This window comes from Lactuca sativa, chromosome 5, assembly GCF_002870075.4.
Source record: "Lactuca sativa cultivar Salinas chromosome 5, Lsat_Salinas_v11, whole genome shotgun sequence".
Lineage (NCBI taxonomy): Eukaryota > Viridiplantae > Streptophyta > Magnoliopsida > Asterales > Asteraceae > Lactuca > Lactuca sativa.
Window position 1 is genome coordinate 94,125,250 of NC_056627.2, and position 20,407 is coordinate 94,145,656.

The 20,407-nt window shown below is 35.0% G+C and overlaps 1 protein-coding gene across 1 annotated transcript; it reads right to left on the bottom strand.

Annotated features, from left to right (window-relative positions):
- Positions 1-1,970: 1,970 nt before the first annotated feature.
- LOC128134171 (uncharacterized) lies at positions 1,971-2,777 on the bottom strand. Its single transcript, XM_052771646.1, has one exon. It carries the CDS (start codon positions 2,775-2,777, stop codon positions 1,971-1,973), a length of 807 nt encoding a protein of 268 aa, XP_052627606.1.
- Positions 2,778-20,407: the final 17,630 nt, after the last annotated feature.

Consider the following 20,407-nt stretch of genomic DNA (forward strand, 5'->3'; position numbering starts at 1 on the left):
GGCATCTACTCCCCTCGCTGTCCGCGGTAGCTTCATGGCGAAATCCACGGTGATCTCTTCCCACTTCCACATGGGAATGGGTAATGGTTGAACCTTGCCATGAGGTTGCTGGTGCTCAGCCTTGACCTTCCTGCAGGTCAAACACCGCTCCACATACCCGTCGACCTCTCGCTTCATGCAAGGCCACCAATAGCCCAACCTCAAGTCCCTATACATTTTTGTTGCACCTGGGTGTATAGAAAATTTGGACTTATCCACCTCCTCCAACAGTCTCTGCCTCACTCCCCATGACATCGGCACCCACACTCGGCCACACTGCGTCAACAAGCCGCGACTATCCTTAACAAACAAAGGATACTGCCCCCGAATTCTTTCCAATTTCCAGTTCTCTTTCTTTACCCCCTCGACCTGAGCCCCTCGAATCATGTCAATCAAGGGGGGCTTACCGTCACCCTCATACAAATACCTCTGATTGACGACCCCGTCGCCTTGCGACTCAACGCATCGGCCACCACATTGGCCTTCCCTGGATGATATAGTATCTCGCAGTCATAGTCCTTCAGCACGTCCAACCATCTCGTATGTCGCATATTTAAGTTCTGTTGGTCCATCAAATACTTTAAACTCTTATGATCGGTATACACAATGAATTTCACCCCATACAAGTAATGCTTCCATATCTTGAGGGCAAACACCACTGCCTCCAATTCCAGATCATGCGTGGGGTAATTAGCCTCGTGAGGCTTCAGCTGTCTCGAGGCATAAGCGATCACGTGCCCCCTCTGCATCAGTACTGCACCTAACCCTGAAATAGATGCATCACAATACACTACTAAATCATCCAATCTCTTGGGCAGAACTAGAATTGGAGCCTCACATAACCTCCGCCTCAGGGTCTCGAAATCCCTCTGCTGGTCCTCACCTCATCGAAAGGTCACATTCTTCTTGGTCAAACGGGTCAATGGCACAGCAGTCTTGGAGAAATCCTGGATAAATCTCCGATAATAACCCGCTAAGCCCAAGAAGCTACAAATCTTGGAGGCATTCCTCGGTTCCTCCCATCGTATCACCGCCTCCACCTTCGCTGGGTCAACCGAAATACCCTATTGATTGATGACATGACCCAGAAACTGCACTTCCCGCAACCAAAATTCACATTTGGAGAACTTCGCATACAACTTCTCCGTCCTCAAGGTCTCCAGTACTTCTCTCAAATGCTGCTCGTGCTGTTCCCTAGTCTTAGAGTAGACCAGGATGTTGTCAATAAAAAACAATCACTGACTGATCCAGCATCGGCCTGCACACTCGGTTCATGAGATCCATGAACGCGGCCGGAGCATTAGTGAACCCAAATGGCATCACCACGAGCTCGTAATGCCCATAACGAGTCCTGAAAGCTGTCTTCGGTACATCCTCATCCCGAATCCTCATCTGATGATACCCTGACCGAAGATCAATCTTAAAGAACCACGATTCCCCCTGGAGCTGGTCAAACAAGTCATCAATTATAGGCAAGGGATAGCGGTTCTTCACCGTCAGCTTATTCAGCTCCCTATAATCGATGCACATCCGGTGCGACCCGTCCTTCTTCTTCATGAAAAGGGTCAGAGCTCCCCACAGAGAACTACTCGGATGGATGAACCCTCGATTTAGTAGCTCTTTGAGCTGTGCAGACAATTCCTGCATCTCGGGTGACGCCAACCGATATGGTGCCTTCGCTATCGGGGTGACACCTAGTACCAAATCGATACGAAACTCCACCTGTCTTTCCGAAGGCACTCCGGGTAACTCTTCGGGGAAAACGTCCTGAAAGTTCCTCACCACCGGCACGCTATCGATATCTGACACTGCCTCTACCCGCGTATCTGAAACATAGGCCAAAAATCCCATGCAACCCTGCTGCAAAAACCTCCTCGCCCTCGCTGCTGAACAGAGGGTCGACCCCTGCAAGGCCCTCTCGCTGTGGATAACTAGTTCTCCCCCCTTGGGGTTCGAACCCGGACTATCTTCCGCTCGCAATTAATCATGGCCCCATTGGTCCCCAGCCAGTCCATCCCAATAATCACCTTCAATCCTCGCAATGGTATGGGGACCAAATCAACGCGGAACCTCTCGCCATGCACATTCAGAACACAGTCTTGATACACCCTCGCAGCACTCACAGTGCGGTCATCTGCAATCTCCACCTCGAGCGGGGTATCTAGGGTTCCCGGTGCGTCTCGGAACTTCTTGCTAAGCGCAAGAGACAGAAAAGATCGGGTTGTCCCCGAATCGAACAAAACATGGGCCGACATACCATTGACCAAGAAGGTCCCTGCCACGACGTCTGGTGCTGCCCGAGCCCCCTCGGTAGTCAGCTGGAAAGTGCGGCTCTTCACTGTTGGAGCTTCCGCCTTAAGGCGGCCATCCGTAATCCTCATAGTGGCGGGCGCGGGCACCGACACAGATCCTCCTCCTCCACCCTGCAACCTTGGACAATCGGCCTTTTTATGACCTGTCTGGTTAAATTGAAAACATATCAAGCCCTTCTTGGGGCAATCCTTACTTAAGTGCCCTTGTTGGCCACAAGAGTAGATTCCTGACATCCCGGCTGTCCGACAAGCCCCACTATGAAATCTTCCATACTTGGCACATCGGCCCCGACCCTGTTGGACCTTACTCGAAGAATCAGAGGTCTTAGGCGTCTTAGCTTGAGTCCCCGCTGCTTGTACCTGCTCAGTCTTCTGCTTCGTGCGGGACTCCAACTCCATCTCCCTTTCACGGGCCTTCTCAACCATCTCATTCAGGGTTTTGCACCCTGTAAAACTCACAAACTCCCGAATGTCCTCCCTCAGCATAGAGTGATATCGGGTCCTCCTCATGTCCTCATCTGTCGAATACTGAGGGATCAGCAAAGCTCGCTCTCAAAACATGGTGGTGATCTCCGCCACAGTCTCAATAGTCTATTGTAGATCATGAAACTCTCTCACCATCCGTTGCACCTCGATAGGCGGTGCAAACTCCTGATCCAAACGTCGAACAAACTCAACCCACGTCATGTCAGCCACACCGGCTGCTCCCATCTGACTAGTAACCTCGACCCCCCAATCTCGGGCCCTGTCCCTCAGCATACAGGAAGCAAATTCGACCTTTGCCTCCTCCGGGTAAGAACTCGTACGCTGAGCATTCTTAATGTTTGCCACCCAACGTCTACTCACAATGGGATCCCTGACCCCCAAAAACGCCGGAGCTCCACATGCCTTGAACTACCTAAACGAGGGAGTTTGAGCTCCACCCTGGCCCGCAGAAATATCGGGCTTGAATGCTCTATGTCTCTCCTCCATAATCTCCATCATGCCCTCCTTGACCGTCCCAAAGATGACTGGGGTAGTGTCAGGGATGCCCCTCGTAACCTCGGCCGCAATCAACTCACGCAACCTCTCATCAATACCATCAGTAGGGCCGCTTGACCCAGCCCCGGATCCCGATCCCAATCCTGATCCCCCTGCTCCAAATTGCGTAACCACCATGTTGAACTGTCATAACACAAACATAAAGATCAGGATACCCATATCGAGATTACATCCATACCGCTTCTTTGGAATTCCCAGGTAGAACATGGGTTTGGGTACGGGTCCTGTGCTTCCAATAGTATGGGCACAATACTACCTTCCACACCTACCCGTACCTTTCCCTGCTGCTTTACCTAGTACTTCTAAATCTATCATATCTGTAAAACTACGACTCACAGCTCTCGCATGAATCAATCCCCGGACACCTTATGATTTTCCTACTCATAACAATCATACCAATCATTGCAGGTTGCTATAAGGCATGAAAATTATACACAGAAAGGATCAAATAGAATTTTGAATAAGAGATTCTATCCTAAGACCACATCCAAACAAGGAAAAGGAAATAAGGCTAAATCACCCATTCGGAGGCTGTCAACTCCTAACCGTATATAATTTTTGAACATACACTTAGCAATTTCACATAATCAACAGAGCTCATTATTAGTATAACATGCCTATTCAAACTGGGAAAATACTTACTTGGCTCGACTGATCACGCATGTTGTACTCTCCTCTTTTGGGCTTAAAATCCGTTTTAAGTTACTTTTGAAAACATTTTACTGCTTCCTCAATTTGAGTCCTGACACATCCGAGGATGTGTCCGAATCTCTCAAACCAAGGCCCTGATACCAACTTGTAACGACCCAAATTTTTACAAAGGAAATTTTTTCATTTGAATTAATCAAACCGATTACACATTCCATAGGTTTCCAAAACATTTGTTCCAAATTCACAGTTATCATATCATTGTTGTCTTTTTCTGAAAACATCAGAGAGTCCCAAAACATCCAAAAGAGAGGTAGAGTACACGCCACGTCATCACGCCTTGCCTTTGCCCTTAGGCTCCGAAGTACCTGCAACAATCAACAACTTGTAAGTGAAATGCTTAGTGAGTTTCCCAGAGCATACCACAGACAATCCACACATCACATATCCTGATAGCCAAAAAGCTACACACATAACACATAATCCATGCATACATAAAATTTGTAACAGTCATGGGCTACCCCGCATGGTCTTTACCTAGGGCCGCCATGGGCTCCCCCACATGGTCTTCACCTAGGACTGCCATGGGCTACCCCACATGGTCTTACATCCAATGCCACGGGCTCCCCCGGGGTCTTCATACAACATGCAATCACATATCATAACAAACACAGAATATCTATCACATTTACCATAATCACATAATGGGCCGGCCTTGGTGCCTTAGACCCATAGGTATGGTGAGAAGACTCACCTGACACGAATGCTGAACTGACACCTTTTCGACTGGAATATACCCCATGGGCTGCCCCAACTCAACTGCCTTCAGGGAGTGCTTCACAGATGAAGATCTTGAATTCCCACGAGTTCTTTGCTTCCTTTTAGCTTGCTTTCCTCAAGGGTTCTCTTCACCAAGTCCTTCCTTCAAGCTGAGTATTAGGGTGTTACATTTCGATTTATGGTTAGTTGTATAAATGCTCACTTAGGAATTGCTTCGAATATGAAGAATGAGGGTATAGCATGTTGTAAGTAAAATAATATAATAACAAGATGGATAGAAAGTATATTAATCATATGAATTTTTATGTGTAAGGTGATTTAATATGATTTATAAATCTTTGTGTGTTACCTTTTGTGTTTGTAGCATTACGTGCAGGCTCATATGGTTGTTAATTGACATTTTGATGGAAGTGGCTAATGGAAAGGAATGAAATCCAGCATTCAACAAAACTAATCGACACACTGTATTGATAAAAACATCTGCAACATAATATAGATTATAAAAGAAGTAATAATGTAATATAGGTTATAAAGAAGTCAGAGTCTTATGTACGGTTAATGAGTTTTAATCCATTGATCAATAGTGTAATGTTACGATTTAAGGTGAATTAGTTTGATGTTCTGCCATTCTTTATGTTACTTATGACCACTTTTTCTACGAGTAAAAGCCATACTTTTCACAAGAGGACAAATAAAATAATTTTTTTTTATTGATTTATAAATTTGTATTATTGTCTTAGTGCGTGGACAATATTAAAGCTCTTAATTTTCATTGAGTTAGACTGGTTAAATTTTAATGAAACTATTTAAAATAAATTGACATGTTGATTTCCATATGAAATAGTCAAATATGTTAAACATGTTAGATTTTAACTTTTTTTTCCCAACGTATAGCAAATTTAAATTTTGACTAATATTTAATAACATCAACAATTAAATAAAATATTTTTATCTAGATCGTTTTTCATTTGGTTAACAACATAACTTCTACCGACAAATGTTGTTATTAACTCTAATACACGAAGACTCGCTGTTTAAAAGAAATAAAGAAGTTTGAAAATATTATCAACACTTTGTGCTCATATTTAGATAGGTTACTTTATAAATGAAGTGATATAAGAAAAACGATAATGTCTTTTTGTGTTAGGTAAAAAAAACATAACTCATGACTTTATTAGATGAACTCAAACAAAATTTTCATCAAATTCATGGATCATCTATTGCTAGACTCGTGTACTAAACGAGTTATTATAGTTAAAGTTATGTGTTTAATTGTTAGACTCGTGTACTAAACGAGTTATTATAATAAAATGTTAAAAACAAAGGTTTAAAGTGTAAATTTATTTGAAATTGAAATTTCAAATTTCAAATTAATAGTCATTATAATAGGTTTAATTTATGGAAACTAAATTATTAATGATATAATGGAAATGAATAATGAAGTAATTGACAAGTGAAAAATAAATATATTTCAAAATTATGAAAAAATGACATGTGGCCAATTAAATGAGAGAATGACATGTGGCAATGACATTTTCATTTATTAGGGTAGAAGATATGTAGATATATATATATATATATATATATATATATATATATATATATATATATATATATATATATATATGTGTGTGTGTGTGTGTGTGTGTGTGTGTGTGTGTGTGTATTCATATATGAATACACCACCTCCCTCCGCTACTAACCACCACCAACCACCATCGCTACCACCACCTCTGCCACCACCCATCGTCGCAATATTTGTATATGACTAATCAATTTCATTATACTTATTCATATATGAATAAACGTATTCGTATATGAATACATATAATCATATATGAATATGATCTGTTCAGTTGGCCTAGTATGCTTTAGCGCTTAACCGACATATTTGAAATGAGTGACTTAGATGCATTTTTTTATTCTCACCCTTTTTTTTCTCTCAATTAAACTCCGTCCTCTCTCTCTCTCTCTCTCTCTATATATATATATATATATATATATATATATATATATATATATATATATATATATATATATATATATATATATATATATATATATATATATATATATATATATATATCGGTGGTTTCAACACATAACCTAATAATATGACCTAACCACATAACCAACTTCATGGCGGTTAGATTAGATTGTTTTATTAAGGGACAATGCAAGCAATTAATTTCAATCCAAAGAAATGCATATGAACAAATCTAATTTCCATCAAATTGGACATAAATTAGTAGATTAACATAAGCAGATTCACCTTTCAACATTGATATGAACATCATTATCATTATATACTTATAAAGTTAGCATTTTTCCTTTCGCCACATTCATTTGAAACTCCCATACATTTTTCCTTTCACCACATTCATTTGAAACTGCTATGACTTTTCAATTTCTTTCTAATAATAATTATAATTTGGTTAATTAGGTTAAATAAATATCAAATCTAAAGTATAATCATACATAAACTAAATTTCAATATTAAAATAATATATTTACTTCTACTTATAAAGTTATGTTTTTTAACTTTTAACATATAGTACTTAATTTATTAGTTTTAATATATTGTTGGATGTAAAGCATTATCATTTTAAAGATACAATTTTGGAACAATTTTTATAAAGTACTTCAATAATTAATTTAAATATATAACATTACAGTGTAAACTTAAATACAAATTTTAATTTAACTTAAACAACCCAAAAAATATTTTGTAAATAGTTAAAAGTGATAAATTGTAGTGTCTTTCTAATAATGATTATAAGTTGGTTAATAATGTTAAATAAATACCAATCCTAAAGTGTCATCATAAATAAACTAAATTTCAATTTTAAAATAATATATTTACTTCTACGTATAAAGTTATGTCTTTAACATTTAACATATTATACTTAATTTATTAGATTTAATATGTTGTTATATGTAAACCATTATCAGTTTAAAACTACAACTTTTGAACAGTTTGGACAAAATACTTAAATTGTTAACTTAAATATAACATTATAATGTCAACATAAATATAAATTTCAGTTCCACTTAAAAAACCAAAGAATATTTTGTAAATAGTTAAAAGTAATAAATTGTAGTGATAAATACAAAAACTAAATTTTAATCTCAATTTAACTAAAATATTTCCTAAAGATATTTTTATAATCATTAAAAGTTTTCAAATAAATAGCTTAAAATAACTTACAATAACAATAGTTAAAAATAACTCTATATAAATGATTATATTGTTACCTTTAAAATAAAAAAATAATGTTTGATTTTTCTAAACAATTATAATGATAGAAATTAAAACATTAAGCAAATAAATACTAAAAAATTAATTAACAATAACAACAACTATAACAACTATAAGTAACATTAAATCATATATTATATTTAATTTTATTCATGTGTAACTCGCAAGTAGAGTCATTTAAACGATTAAGATTATGAAGCTATAATAGATGTATATATTATCATATATTTAAAATAATCAATATATTATATCAATTTAGTATACAAATTATTATATCAAATTTAACAACAACGTTATTTTTATATTAAAAAAAACATATATTTATAAAGACTTCAACTATATAAGTGTTTCTGCGCAACACGCGGACATTCGCTTAGTATATTATAAATATATATATATATATATATATATATATATATATATATATATATATGAACATATATGTTCATATATGAGCATATGTTCATAAATAAAAATATGTTCATATTTTACAGAAAAATAAAGTAGAAAGTGGAAAAAGCAGTTGAAAGTAAAAGAAAAAAACTAATATTTTCATAAATGAACATATCATAAAGGGGAGGACAAAGCAAACTCATCATATGTTCATAAATGAACATAAGTTCATGTGGGTGCATATATTATTTTGTTTTAAGTCTTCATCACAATATCAACTTTAATTTCACCTTTAGATTCAACAATTTCTAAATCAAAATTGACCTGAAATATATAAAAGAATGAGATGAAGATTAGAAACAATGATTATTTATAAATACTGATGAAATACATGATTATTTATAAATATTGATGAAATACATGATGTTCATAGATTAACATATGTTTAGAGATGAGCATGTGTTCACAGATGAACATGTGTTCACAGATGAACATACATCCGATCCTCTATTTTGGCTTCATCTAGGTGTAGGAAAAAAGAAAATCAAATTGTTGAATCATTTCATTTCAGTCACACTGTAAAATTAAGTTATCACATTACCATGTTTCACCACAAAAAGGACATTAACATGGTACTTGAACTTGTATGAATTATTTTCCTAACTAGGATTAATGTACAATGTTGTTTATTTAAAGCGATACAAATAGAAATGAAATCGACACATATTTCTCTTTTAACCACTTGATGATAATCAGAATTGAAAATGAAGGTATGCAAATGAAGAGAAAATACCTTAAAGGCTCAATTGCCTTTTGATAGAAGGTCTTCCAGTGTATGAACTTGAAACCCTGCATCTCAAACAAGATCGATGGGGTATCCTTGTGGTCATATTCTCCACCTGTCATAGTATTTCACTACTCAGTCTGTTATTTTAACTTAATGAAAGTACAGACAAAATTAAATAAACCAAGAATTTTTCACTAACTTACTTAGTTGCTTCTTTCAATTGTATCCATGTTTTTTTTTAAGATCAGATTCTATAATACGAGCCTTTGTGTTAGATACTCCACCTGTTCACTCAGTATAGATATTACTTTCATAAGATTTACAACCTTTCTCTTGGAATCATCTCCTATTGCTTCAGGAAACACAAGAGAAGCGATAGCAGACAAAATAGAATTAGAGTAGCTAAAACTCGATCTCATAGAAACAAGAGACACTTCTTGAGATTGAATTTCACCACTGAAAATCCATTGAGAACAAAATTGAATTGCACCACTCAGATGATGGGTTTTGAGCACTACATCATTCCTATGGTGCACATGCAACCCTAATGCTTTGGATCTAAGTTTTTCTTAAGTTATCATGCAATATTAAGTCATCCAAAGCATGTACCTTAACTAGCATACAATTTACAAATTTATAACATAAAAACAAAGAATTGATGAATACCTTTCTTGTTGCTAGTAATCATTGTCCTTAAAGAGCTTAGTACCTCAAATGCGATACCTCTAATAAGTCACAAACACCAAGAGCAAGTTGGAAGATTATGAGAGAGGTTGGAAGGCACCTGAAATCGGCTAGGGTATTCTCTAGGAAGCAAGTGGCCGATTTCAGGGATCCAGGGGGTTCCTTATATAGTTGAGCTGCTAGGGTTTCGGTCAAAACCTTAATCCAGTTGCTTAGTCCTCAAGTAGCCCACGGGATCCTTCCAAAAGGCTTTATGGACAAAATCTATGTGGAATCCTCCATAGAATTCGTTCATCCCTTCCTTAGGGATACATAAGCCCAACTTTGCAATGATCTTATAATTACAATATTAGTCCCCTTAATTTAATTATTCTCTTTTGATCACCAACTTAATTCCAAATTAAATTCTGATCAATACTAATTAAATAATCTAATTTCTCAATTAACATATTATTCTTATAATATATTAATAAATCACAATTAACCTCTTTTCACATAATTCATCCAGTCAAGTTGCTATGGTGAAGACAACCCAAAAGGACGATGCTACTATCAGGTCAAGTACATAATAATTATAGTTATGAGATTAAACACCTAATCCAACATCAGATACCTCCATCAGTAACTTCACATCCGAGTCTCTGATGCCTGCGCTCCACGAGACCAAGGAATAGATTTGATAGCTGATTTGGCCTCAGATCAAAAGGAACATATTTATTTTGAATGCCCGGTCTCAAATCAACATTCAGCTCAATGAGATAAGAAACAACAGTCTACCTCCTTTTCCCTATATTGCTTCCACTTGCTGTTCCTCTGTTGCTAGGATGTCATTTTCAAATCCAATTATCACCATCATCTCTAGCCACGATGAATCAAATGACCAATTCAAATTATCTATCGACATTTTTTCTTTATCCTCCTCTAAATCTAAGTTGCGTGGAAATAGATAAGGCAACGGGAAATGGATACGGATCGGAAACGAGAAACAACAAAACTCAAAATTCAAGATACGGATACGACAGAGATGCAGCAATATATATATATATATATATATATATATATATATATATATATATATATATATATATATATATATATATATATATATATCTATATCTTTATACCTTAATAAGCATTTAGCCTAAAATGCTGAATTTTAAGAGGTCCAAGGTATAATGCGATTTGTACAATGAATTTATGCATTGCAAGTTTTATTGGTCAAGAAGTGAATAAGTCAAAATTTGAACAACATTCCCTCTATTTCAGCCAATTGAATTGGTCAAAACCAATTGAATCGGTTATATCAAACATTATATAGCTCTTTCAAATTACAGATTTAATCGGCATCCCCAATTTTGCCATTTTATTCCTCTTTTTGTTCCCCTTTCCCTTCCCGATGCATCACCACAACCACCCACTGGATCACTTACCACCACCAGACATTTCACCCACATCTAATCAAACCATCGCATCATCACTCACGGATTATCTCCTCTATTCGTCCATTTTTATCTCTCTAAGACCGCCTTCAACCACCAGAGTTGCCACCTTTTACCATCAATCGCACCACCGCATACATTATGTAAACGTTTGTTTGTTTGTTTGTGTTTTCAGGTCAAGAATCTAATTCCTTTCTCCATATCCGTCAATATCTGGGTAAGAAGAAATAGACCATACCACCGCACACAACCCCCTTATATCCTTAAATGTGCGTGTGTGTGTTTGTGTTTACAGGTCCCAAATCTCGGCCCTCTCTCACCAACAACCGTAATACTTAATAGAGTTACTGATTATGTGAGTGTTTCCTACTTTTCCTCTTATTTATGTTGATTATATTTCTTTATCTAAAGTTATTTGAGTAATTATAATATTAATTTTATGGGACTGCATATTGTGAATATGTAAATAACTGAAGGCATGGTTTAATTGTTTTTAAATTTTTTTTTGTGGGGAAGGTCTAGCTAAGAGGGCAAGTTGATGAGGGTTATAAGGGTAGTTTATCTTCTAGCATTTCCGCTTGTGTAAAGGTCACTGGTAGTTTTCAACTTTGTACATATCCATGTGCATTTCCACATGCTCACCAACTATTTGATTTAATTCCTTAAACAAAATTAAGACTTGATATTTTTGTAGTGACAAAAGAACATGGTTTGGCATGCGGAATTAAAGCTTGTACAATTTAACATGGTGATTTGGGTGTTTAAGAGATGTATGGATTGCATATGGTGTTACAAAAAGGATCTAGATCTAGACTACATAAATAACACACACTTACACACTCAACTTTTACATCTCTCAAGCACACTTCTATAAGTGGACTAAACCCACTTATATAGAAGTGTTTACATGTCTCTCTCTCTCACTCTCACTAACACATGTGTCAAAAGGCAAATACTCCACATGCAAGTGGGTTTTACAAAAGTCAAACATTACAAAGTCATTCATGGAAAACTTTGTACCCTAACAATTTTTGTGTTAATACCTAGATAAATGCACAAACTATTTCTCTCTCTCTCTCTCTCTCATCAAGTTTTTTGTTTTCTTTTTTATAGGATTTTAATCATGGACCTGGATCTGATCCTGTGTTCCATAACTGAGGTCTCTCTTTTTATATAATCTTTAACCATATATGTGTTTGTTTTTGTGTTTGTATGTTTATGTTTGCATTTTTGTGTATGTGTTTAAAGGTCGTGTAATGTAGGAGATTAAAATACTTGACCTGACTTGAATACTTAAGGCCAAATGAATATTTATCAATCATATTTTTGTCTTTCAAATTATGGTGCTTAATGGGTACTGTGTTTCTTGATTTGGTTTTTGTGTTTAGGTTTTGGAGCTTCTCTTTGGTTGACTGGTGTAGGTGATTGGTTAAATGCATTTGGAAAGTCAAATGGCCAAGACAAACCTCTCAAGTGCTAACTACCAAAATATCGCTATGTTTTTTTATGCAGAAATGCTAAAACAATCCTCTTCAATCATGTTTGAAATTCAAATTGTAACATGCACACACGCACACATAACCACGCATATTGGGACACACACATGTCATCAAATTGAAATATTTGAAAAGAAATTCATTTTTTAAGAAAATATTGTTTTTTATTACTAAAGATGAATTAAAGCATTTTACTTTCAACCTTTTTCTAATTAGGATATCATACATTGGTATTTAATTGGGTAACATATTAAAGTACAATGTTCCAATAGGAAAATTTAGGGTTGTTAATTGGGTTAACCCGATCGGGTTTTGGGTTAAACGGGTCGGGTTAGTCGGGTTTTTTTAGAAAAAATATTCACCCGAAACCCGACCCTAATAAGTTACGGGTTAGTCGGGTTCGGGTTAATCGGGTTTCGGGTTTGTAGGGTCGGGTTAATCGGGTTAGTCGGATTGAGGTTGAAATGTAAGATGAATTTATGTTGTGCTATTTTAATACATAATCAACATGTATATGGACTTAAATTGTAAAGTTGGTATACCATATGAATTTTTGGAGTTTCTTTTACCATATTAGTAATGTAAATAGTGAATAAAATTCGTAAAATTGTTACAACACAATCGTACTACATTAAGAAGAGAGGAAAGTTATGTCATTTGATACATCTCTGTACATAATAATTTTACTATCTGGTTTGTTTAAATAAGAAATATGTATTGGTTGTAAAATCTCATGGGATCTTGAATTCATATCATTCAACGCAATAAAAAACAATTTGGTAATAAATTCTTAATCGGGTTATTCGGGTTGACCCGAAACCCGAATTGTTTTGAAAAAATCAACCCTAAACCCGACCCTAATAATAATTTGGGTTAGTCGGGTTAACCTGAATAACCCGATTAAGAGTTCTAACCCTATTAAACCCGACCCTAATTACCGTATTCGAGTTCGAATTGGGTCGGGTTGATCGGGTTCGGGTTTTTTTTGACACCCCTAGGAAAATTGTTGAAAGTATATTGCTATACAAATTAAAGTATCTGCAACATCATGTTTTTAGTGTAAAATTCTAAAACCTAGGTGTTGTTTAGATCTGGAAAATGTGGTTATTTTCTTCCGTAATTTGTTTTACTTAAGTTTCATAGGGAATAAGATTTTGATGTGGGTTTTATTTACAACAGGGGAAGACTGGAAACGTCTTCCGAGATTCAAGGTGAGGAGCTCATAGTAGTGAATCTAGGTAGACAATGTAAATTGGTTCTCCTGTTACGATACCACTTCCATTAGAGGTTGTGGATGGTAGGATTCTTCTAAACTTTCTTTTGGTTTCACTGTTATAAGAAATATGTGCATAATTAAAAATATTATCGTTTGTTTAGATTGCCATTTCCATGGCCAATCACACTCTTCCAGGTTAAAGATTTGTTGTTTACCACTCTCACTTTATAGGTTTGTTGACCCAATTTTTTGATTATTTGTACATAAAAATCCCATTTCTTCTGTTTTGCTTTTTTACTTTAAAATCATGTATCCAATGTACTGCACAATCATCTGTTTCGCGTTTGTGTAATATATTTGTTAGTTGTTAGAACATAAATGTCAGCACTTTGGTTATTATCATTCATAAAAAAAATTGGTTAAAAGAATTTACAGAAACTTTTGCGACTTTGTCGTATGACAAGTAGAAAGCGTCAAGACAAGAAAGCCATGTAATATTTTAAAAAGACTAATGATAAAGTATAGAGATGGTTGACATATACATACCAGAAGGTATTTGGTTAATATACTCTTTGCATATTCAAATTATAAGTTATATCTTTACAGCATATTGTTATATTTACTGTTTCTTGTTATATTATCGGCGTATGAATTTGGATTATCATATATGGAACTATGAATGGTCATATGTTTTAATAGTTACGGTGTTTTTGTTTTCACACCAATATCTTATTCGTTTGTCGTAAATTAACTAGTTATGTTACTTATTAGGTAACCATCCTTATTTTTTGGAACTATATTTGGTTAATATACTCTTTGCATATTCAAATTCTAAGTTATATCTTTACAACATATTGTTATATTTACTGTTTTCTTGTTATATTATCGGTGTATGAATTTGGATTATCATATATGGACTATGAATGGTCATATGTTTTAATAGTTACAGTGTTTTTGTTTTTACACCAATATCTTATTCGTTTGTCGTAAATTAACTATTTATGTTACTTATTAGGTAACCATCCTTATTTTTTTGGAACTAATGAATTTAGGTGTTTTTTGTGTTACTAATAAATACTATATTTATTCTATTAAGGTCAAAAATAATATATTGTTTGCTAATTTAAAATAAGTTAGAAGATAAAATCGGTAAATATTAGAAATCACATGGATATAGTTAGATTAATTTGTCATTAGAAAGATAACATGATGATATAAATCAAATAGCCAATGTAAATTTATAGTGCCCGCTTTACGTCATCCTCATTAGATGCAGCGATTCAAATATTTTCCTAAATGCGTCTTTTTCTCTATCTCGCTCCAGTTAAGATTATTTGTCTCTTTCTCAGAATTAAATGTTGAAGCAATTGAGCCCTAAAAATAGAATCATTTCTCTTCATCTCTTTCCTTTTTAAGTAAAAATTATTAAGTTATCTTTTTTCTCAAAATAATAAATAGTAAGTTATCAGTCCGCATAAATTTTCTAAATAAGCAAACTTAAAATTTAAACAGACATAGTGGCGGTCAACATCGGTCTAGACAGTCTAAATTTTTCAACTTTTAAAATTTCAAAACTTTAAATATTATATTAATAATTTTAAATATTAAAATTTTTAAATACTTCACCAAAATTTTAAAATTTTAAATATTTATTTTCTTAGGATATATAAATATTTGAATATTTTTTAATAGATTGTCTATATTCTAACAAATTAGGTAAATAGCAATAAAATAACTGTCATATTTACTAATTTTGTTAGGAGATAAGTAACATTTAATTTTTAAAAAATAAATTTTTATACAATTAAGGATCTCCGCCTGAACGCCGATTAGTCATTTGACATCAGTCAACCGCCTACATCAATTAGTGTTCTCCAACTAGGCCTTGATTTATCAGTTGCCCGTCTGTTTTTGAAAAAAACAACATAAATCATAATTATACTAAAAAAACAAATTTTTAATATGGTTTTAATCAACAATGTACGTTTATAAAAAAAAACAATGTATATTTATTTCTAATCAAGAACAAAACTTTCTTTTTTATTTTACAAAAAAACATCGACATCTATTCTTTTTTATCCAAAAAAAAATAAAAATGGACATTTTTGAATAAAAAATAAACACCGAAAGAAAATGATTCGTAAGTAATTTTTGTTCCTTGAAATATAACATGTTTCTGAATGAAAATAATTGTCAAAACAACTATTCACCACTTGCCGCTTTTACGCGTAAATGGTTTTCTCGCATGACAAACTTTATGTGACATTATCCAGAGAGATATCAAGTATCAATACAAAGCTATTAGTGAATCCTAACGAACAATCAGTCATGTGTTCATGTAAATTTGTAAAAAATAATTGACTTTTTATTTTTTTATTTTTATGGATTCCGTTTATGCTAGCATGTCTCTTATTGATAATTGTTTCGATATAGTAAACTATTGACACAAAATAACTAATCGTTTCTAGAAATTAAATTTTGAAAAAACTACTCATACCCGTCGTTTGACGTGGGTAAACGGCTAGTGTGTGTGTGTGTGTATATATATATATATATATATATATATATATATATATATATATATATATATATATATATATAAGAAATTCCAATATATATTGATGTAAAGAGTATACTCCAAAAATACTAAATCTTTTAAAGGTAATTAATTATCAATAATCAAATCATTTTCAAAATCCAGTTCATCTTTTAAGAGATCGACAACCTTCAAAAACCCTACATCTTCCATTGAATCAAAAGCATCTCCACCCACATTCTACATTTGTAAATCATCATTCGGATTCCTTGACAAAAGTCGGAGATTATTGTAGATGTAAACCAAGTCTTGAGCACGATTTGTAGTCAACTTGTTCCTCTTAAGCAGGTGAATAAATGCATAAGTACTCCAATTACGCCCAATACAAGAAGAAGAACTAGGTTGCCAAGTAATCTAAAAGCCATAGTCTGGAAAAAAGGAGTTTGAGCACCAAAGTTAACCCACCAATTATTGGGTTCCATAGTAGCCATCTTTGAAATGCTAGTTAAATCCTCAATGTTAAGTTTAATTGTGTTGCGTCATGGGCTTTATATTTTGTATCCGGATTGGGCCTGTCCATCCATATTTATCTAGTAGGGTTTTACTATAAGTAAGCATGCATGTATGCATTATACGATGTCGATTATTACGTTTATTATTTTGTAACCCTAAACACCTCTAAAGTCGAAGTTCTTAATCGAGCTCTTCTGAGGTGTTGAAGTATTAATCATACGACATATTCAAAGCATACTCGTGTTTATATTTACGTTCATAATTGTTTGCTTGCATAGAATCTAACGATCCTAAGTGAACTTAGTTCTAACAATTGGTATCAGAGCAGGAGACTGTGTGATCAATACACATTCCTTCTGTATTCAGAATTCTTTACGGTTTCCGCTTTTATCGTATAAATAGAAGCCATCTTCTTTGTATCAACGGCAACTCTGTTTCAGATAAAACCCTAATCTCAAGTTTACAGGTTTGATTCTAGCAGCTCACCATGTCTCACGAAGATTCGCAAACAAATCCCATCAACATATCAAACAACATTGGATCTACAACCAGGATACCCATTCTTTACACTCAAGACTATGATGTATGGGCACATCACTTTGAAGACTACGTGGTTGGATCGGAAGATAATGGCTATCTCATCTGGGAAGCTATCACACTTGGGCCGTTTGTTCACTCAGGAACGAACACAACTGTTAATTCTCAAAAGGAATATAACAAGCTGGTGGCGGATGTAGATAAGATGCAACCGGACGAGAAAGACAAGTTGCTGTGTAATGTGAAGGCTATGAGAATAATCAGATTCGCCATACAATCTGGCAGTTTTCGGTTGGTAGGTTCATGCACGACTGCCAAATAAATATGGGATAGGTTGAAAGAACTTTATTCAACTGATGAAGATCTAGAACACTCCATTCAAACCTTGCTGATGTCAGAATTTGGCATCTTCGAACAGAAACCAGAGGAGAAACTCATACAAACATTCGATTGGTTCAATCATCTCCTAAGTAGGATGATCAAGCATGGAATAGAAAGAAAGTTGATCGAGAAGAAGGTGACCTTCATGAACGGACTGAGACCAGAATGGATGGCTGTGGTTTCAACCGTGAAAGTACACGAACAGTTTAAGTCTTACTCACTGGCGAAACTTGTGGGAATACTTAAGTCCCATGAGAGTGTAGTAACCAAAGAAGCGAAGGTAGTTTCTGGTGTGGGATCGCTGGCCCTTGTCTCAAAAGGAAAAAAAACATTGCAGAAGAAGAAGAAAAAGAAGAGTCTCATATGTATGAGTATGATCTTACAAGCGAAGAGTACGCTATGATGGTCACCAATCCAAAGAAGTTTGCGCGAAGAAAATTTCCTGTCAACAAGAACCGAAACTGGCAAGGAAGTTATAGTTTTGAGAAGGTGAAGGATGAAACGGAAATCTCTTCTCAAAAGGATGAAGACAAGAAGGAGAGTAAGCTTGCAGGAGACTCTAGGTTCGATTGCAATTACTGTCACGGTAAGAACCACTTTGCCAAAGATTGCATGCTAAGGAAAATGGATGAGAAAAGAGATGGTGAAGATGATGAGGTGTACTATATACGCAAGTTGGAAGAGATCATGAAAAATGTCACACCCCAAAACCGATAACGGCGGAATACGTTTTGGAGTGGAGGACGTCATGTACAGTATCATCACAATTGCATAATAGTAAAAACAAGAAACATACAACCATTTCGTTTACATAGTGGGTTTAATTACAAGTGTGTTCTGTAAAGTTTCAATAGACACCAAAAGTATAACAAAAATAAGAGATGGATCTTGTATGCTCCACCTTCTCCAAAATGTTGCGTCTGTACCTGTCTATCTCTGACCTGAGGATATAAGTTATTTTGAAAACGAGTATCAGCATAAAGCTGGTGAGTTCATAAGAGTTTAGTGTGAGTTTTAGTATAAAATGCATTAGTACAGATAGTGTGAAAAGTTGCTGTTTACATTCGTATGTAATAGAAAACTCTAGAAAATCCTATATTTTCCAGAAAATGCATCATATGTGAAAAACCTTTAGGTGATGGGAAATCTTCATCATTGAAAAATCATTAGATGTAAGAATATAATAGTGAGTATCCAATAAGTAGTGTAATAAGGGAAATTTTGCCTGTTGTAAGTAATAGTGGTGAAAACTCCCATTAACGATAGATACTTGTTTTAATTCGGGATGTTAATGTAGACTTTAGTTTAGTATTTTAGTGTGGATATCGTGTGTTCCTTGTAAGTGACTGATAGTGAGAGTAATAGCGAACCCCATGACCTTCCCGGTCATGCACAATGTAGTGAAGTAGTAGCATCCCTGGGCATGCGCGGCTCGGACTGAAATTGACAGTCGGGATGTAATAGTGTCTGCCCCGTATAGATCTATACATGTAGCGTCGTCTTCCTGCCGGAAAACTCTGGGCACAGTATGTAGCGAATAGCGTATCTCATAGTGATTTAGTGCGTTATCTCTTGATTAGTGCTTCCTCTTGTATTATAGTGTAGTAGTCTTTTGTATAGTTCGTAGTGAGTTCCCTTATTAGTGTATCGTCTCGTAATAGTGTGTATTATAGTGGGTATTATAGTGTGTACGGTAGTGGTAGTAATGAGTAGTAGTAACCTTAACTATACATATTATAGTTAACTTAGTGTGTATAGTTCTTTGCAAATAAGTAGTGTAGGCATCGAATGAAATGAAAAAGTTCGTATCCAACACTAATATACATGATATATAACTAAGAAATCAACGACAGTCGGACGGATAACAGCTACCTTAAGCCCACAATCAAACAAGAACAGGAAATAGGGCGAGTTATCGGTTCTAAGTCCTTCAAGTCTTACTTATATAAATATATTAGTGTGGTTACATTTTATAAGAAAATTTATTTAATAAGAATCTTGCCCAAAGAAAACATTTAGAAAATAGTTCATTTGTCCAAAGTAGTTTCGAAAACCCAAAGTTCTTTTATAAGACATAGTGGTAAATCACATGCGATTTGAACTACGGGTAGTGAATCACATGTGATTAATATTCATAAACATGTATATTTGACTTGTATCCCCCCCCTAAAACATATAGAAACATTTGAAAGGTTCATTAAAGGGGTATGAACTCACAGTTTATCGTAGGGTTCGAGTGTCAACGGATGCCCTGAATGCCAATGGTCCCTATAAATCATGTGATAACACATAATTGGGTTAGAACTAGGGTGTTTCATGCTTATACATGATGGGAAAAACATCCTT

Bases quoted from the DNA above. Each gene is read 5' to 3' on its own strand.
- LOC128134171 (XM_052771646.1), bottom strand. From the start codon at position 2,777: ATGGTTGAGAAGGCCCGTGAAAGGGAGATGGAGTTGGAGTCCCGCACG.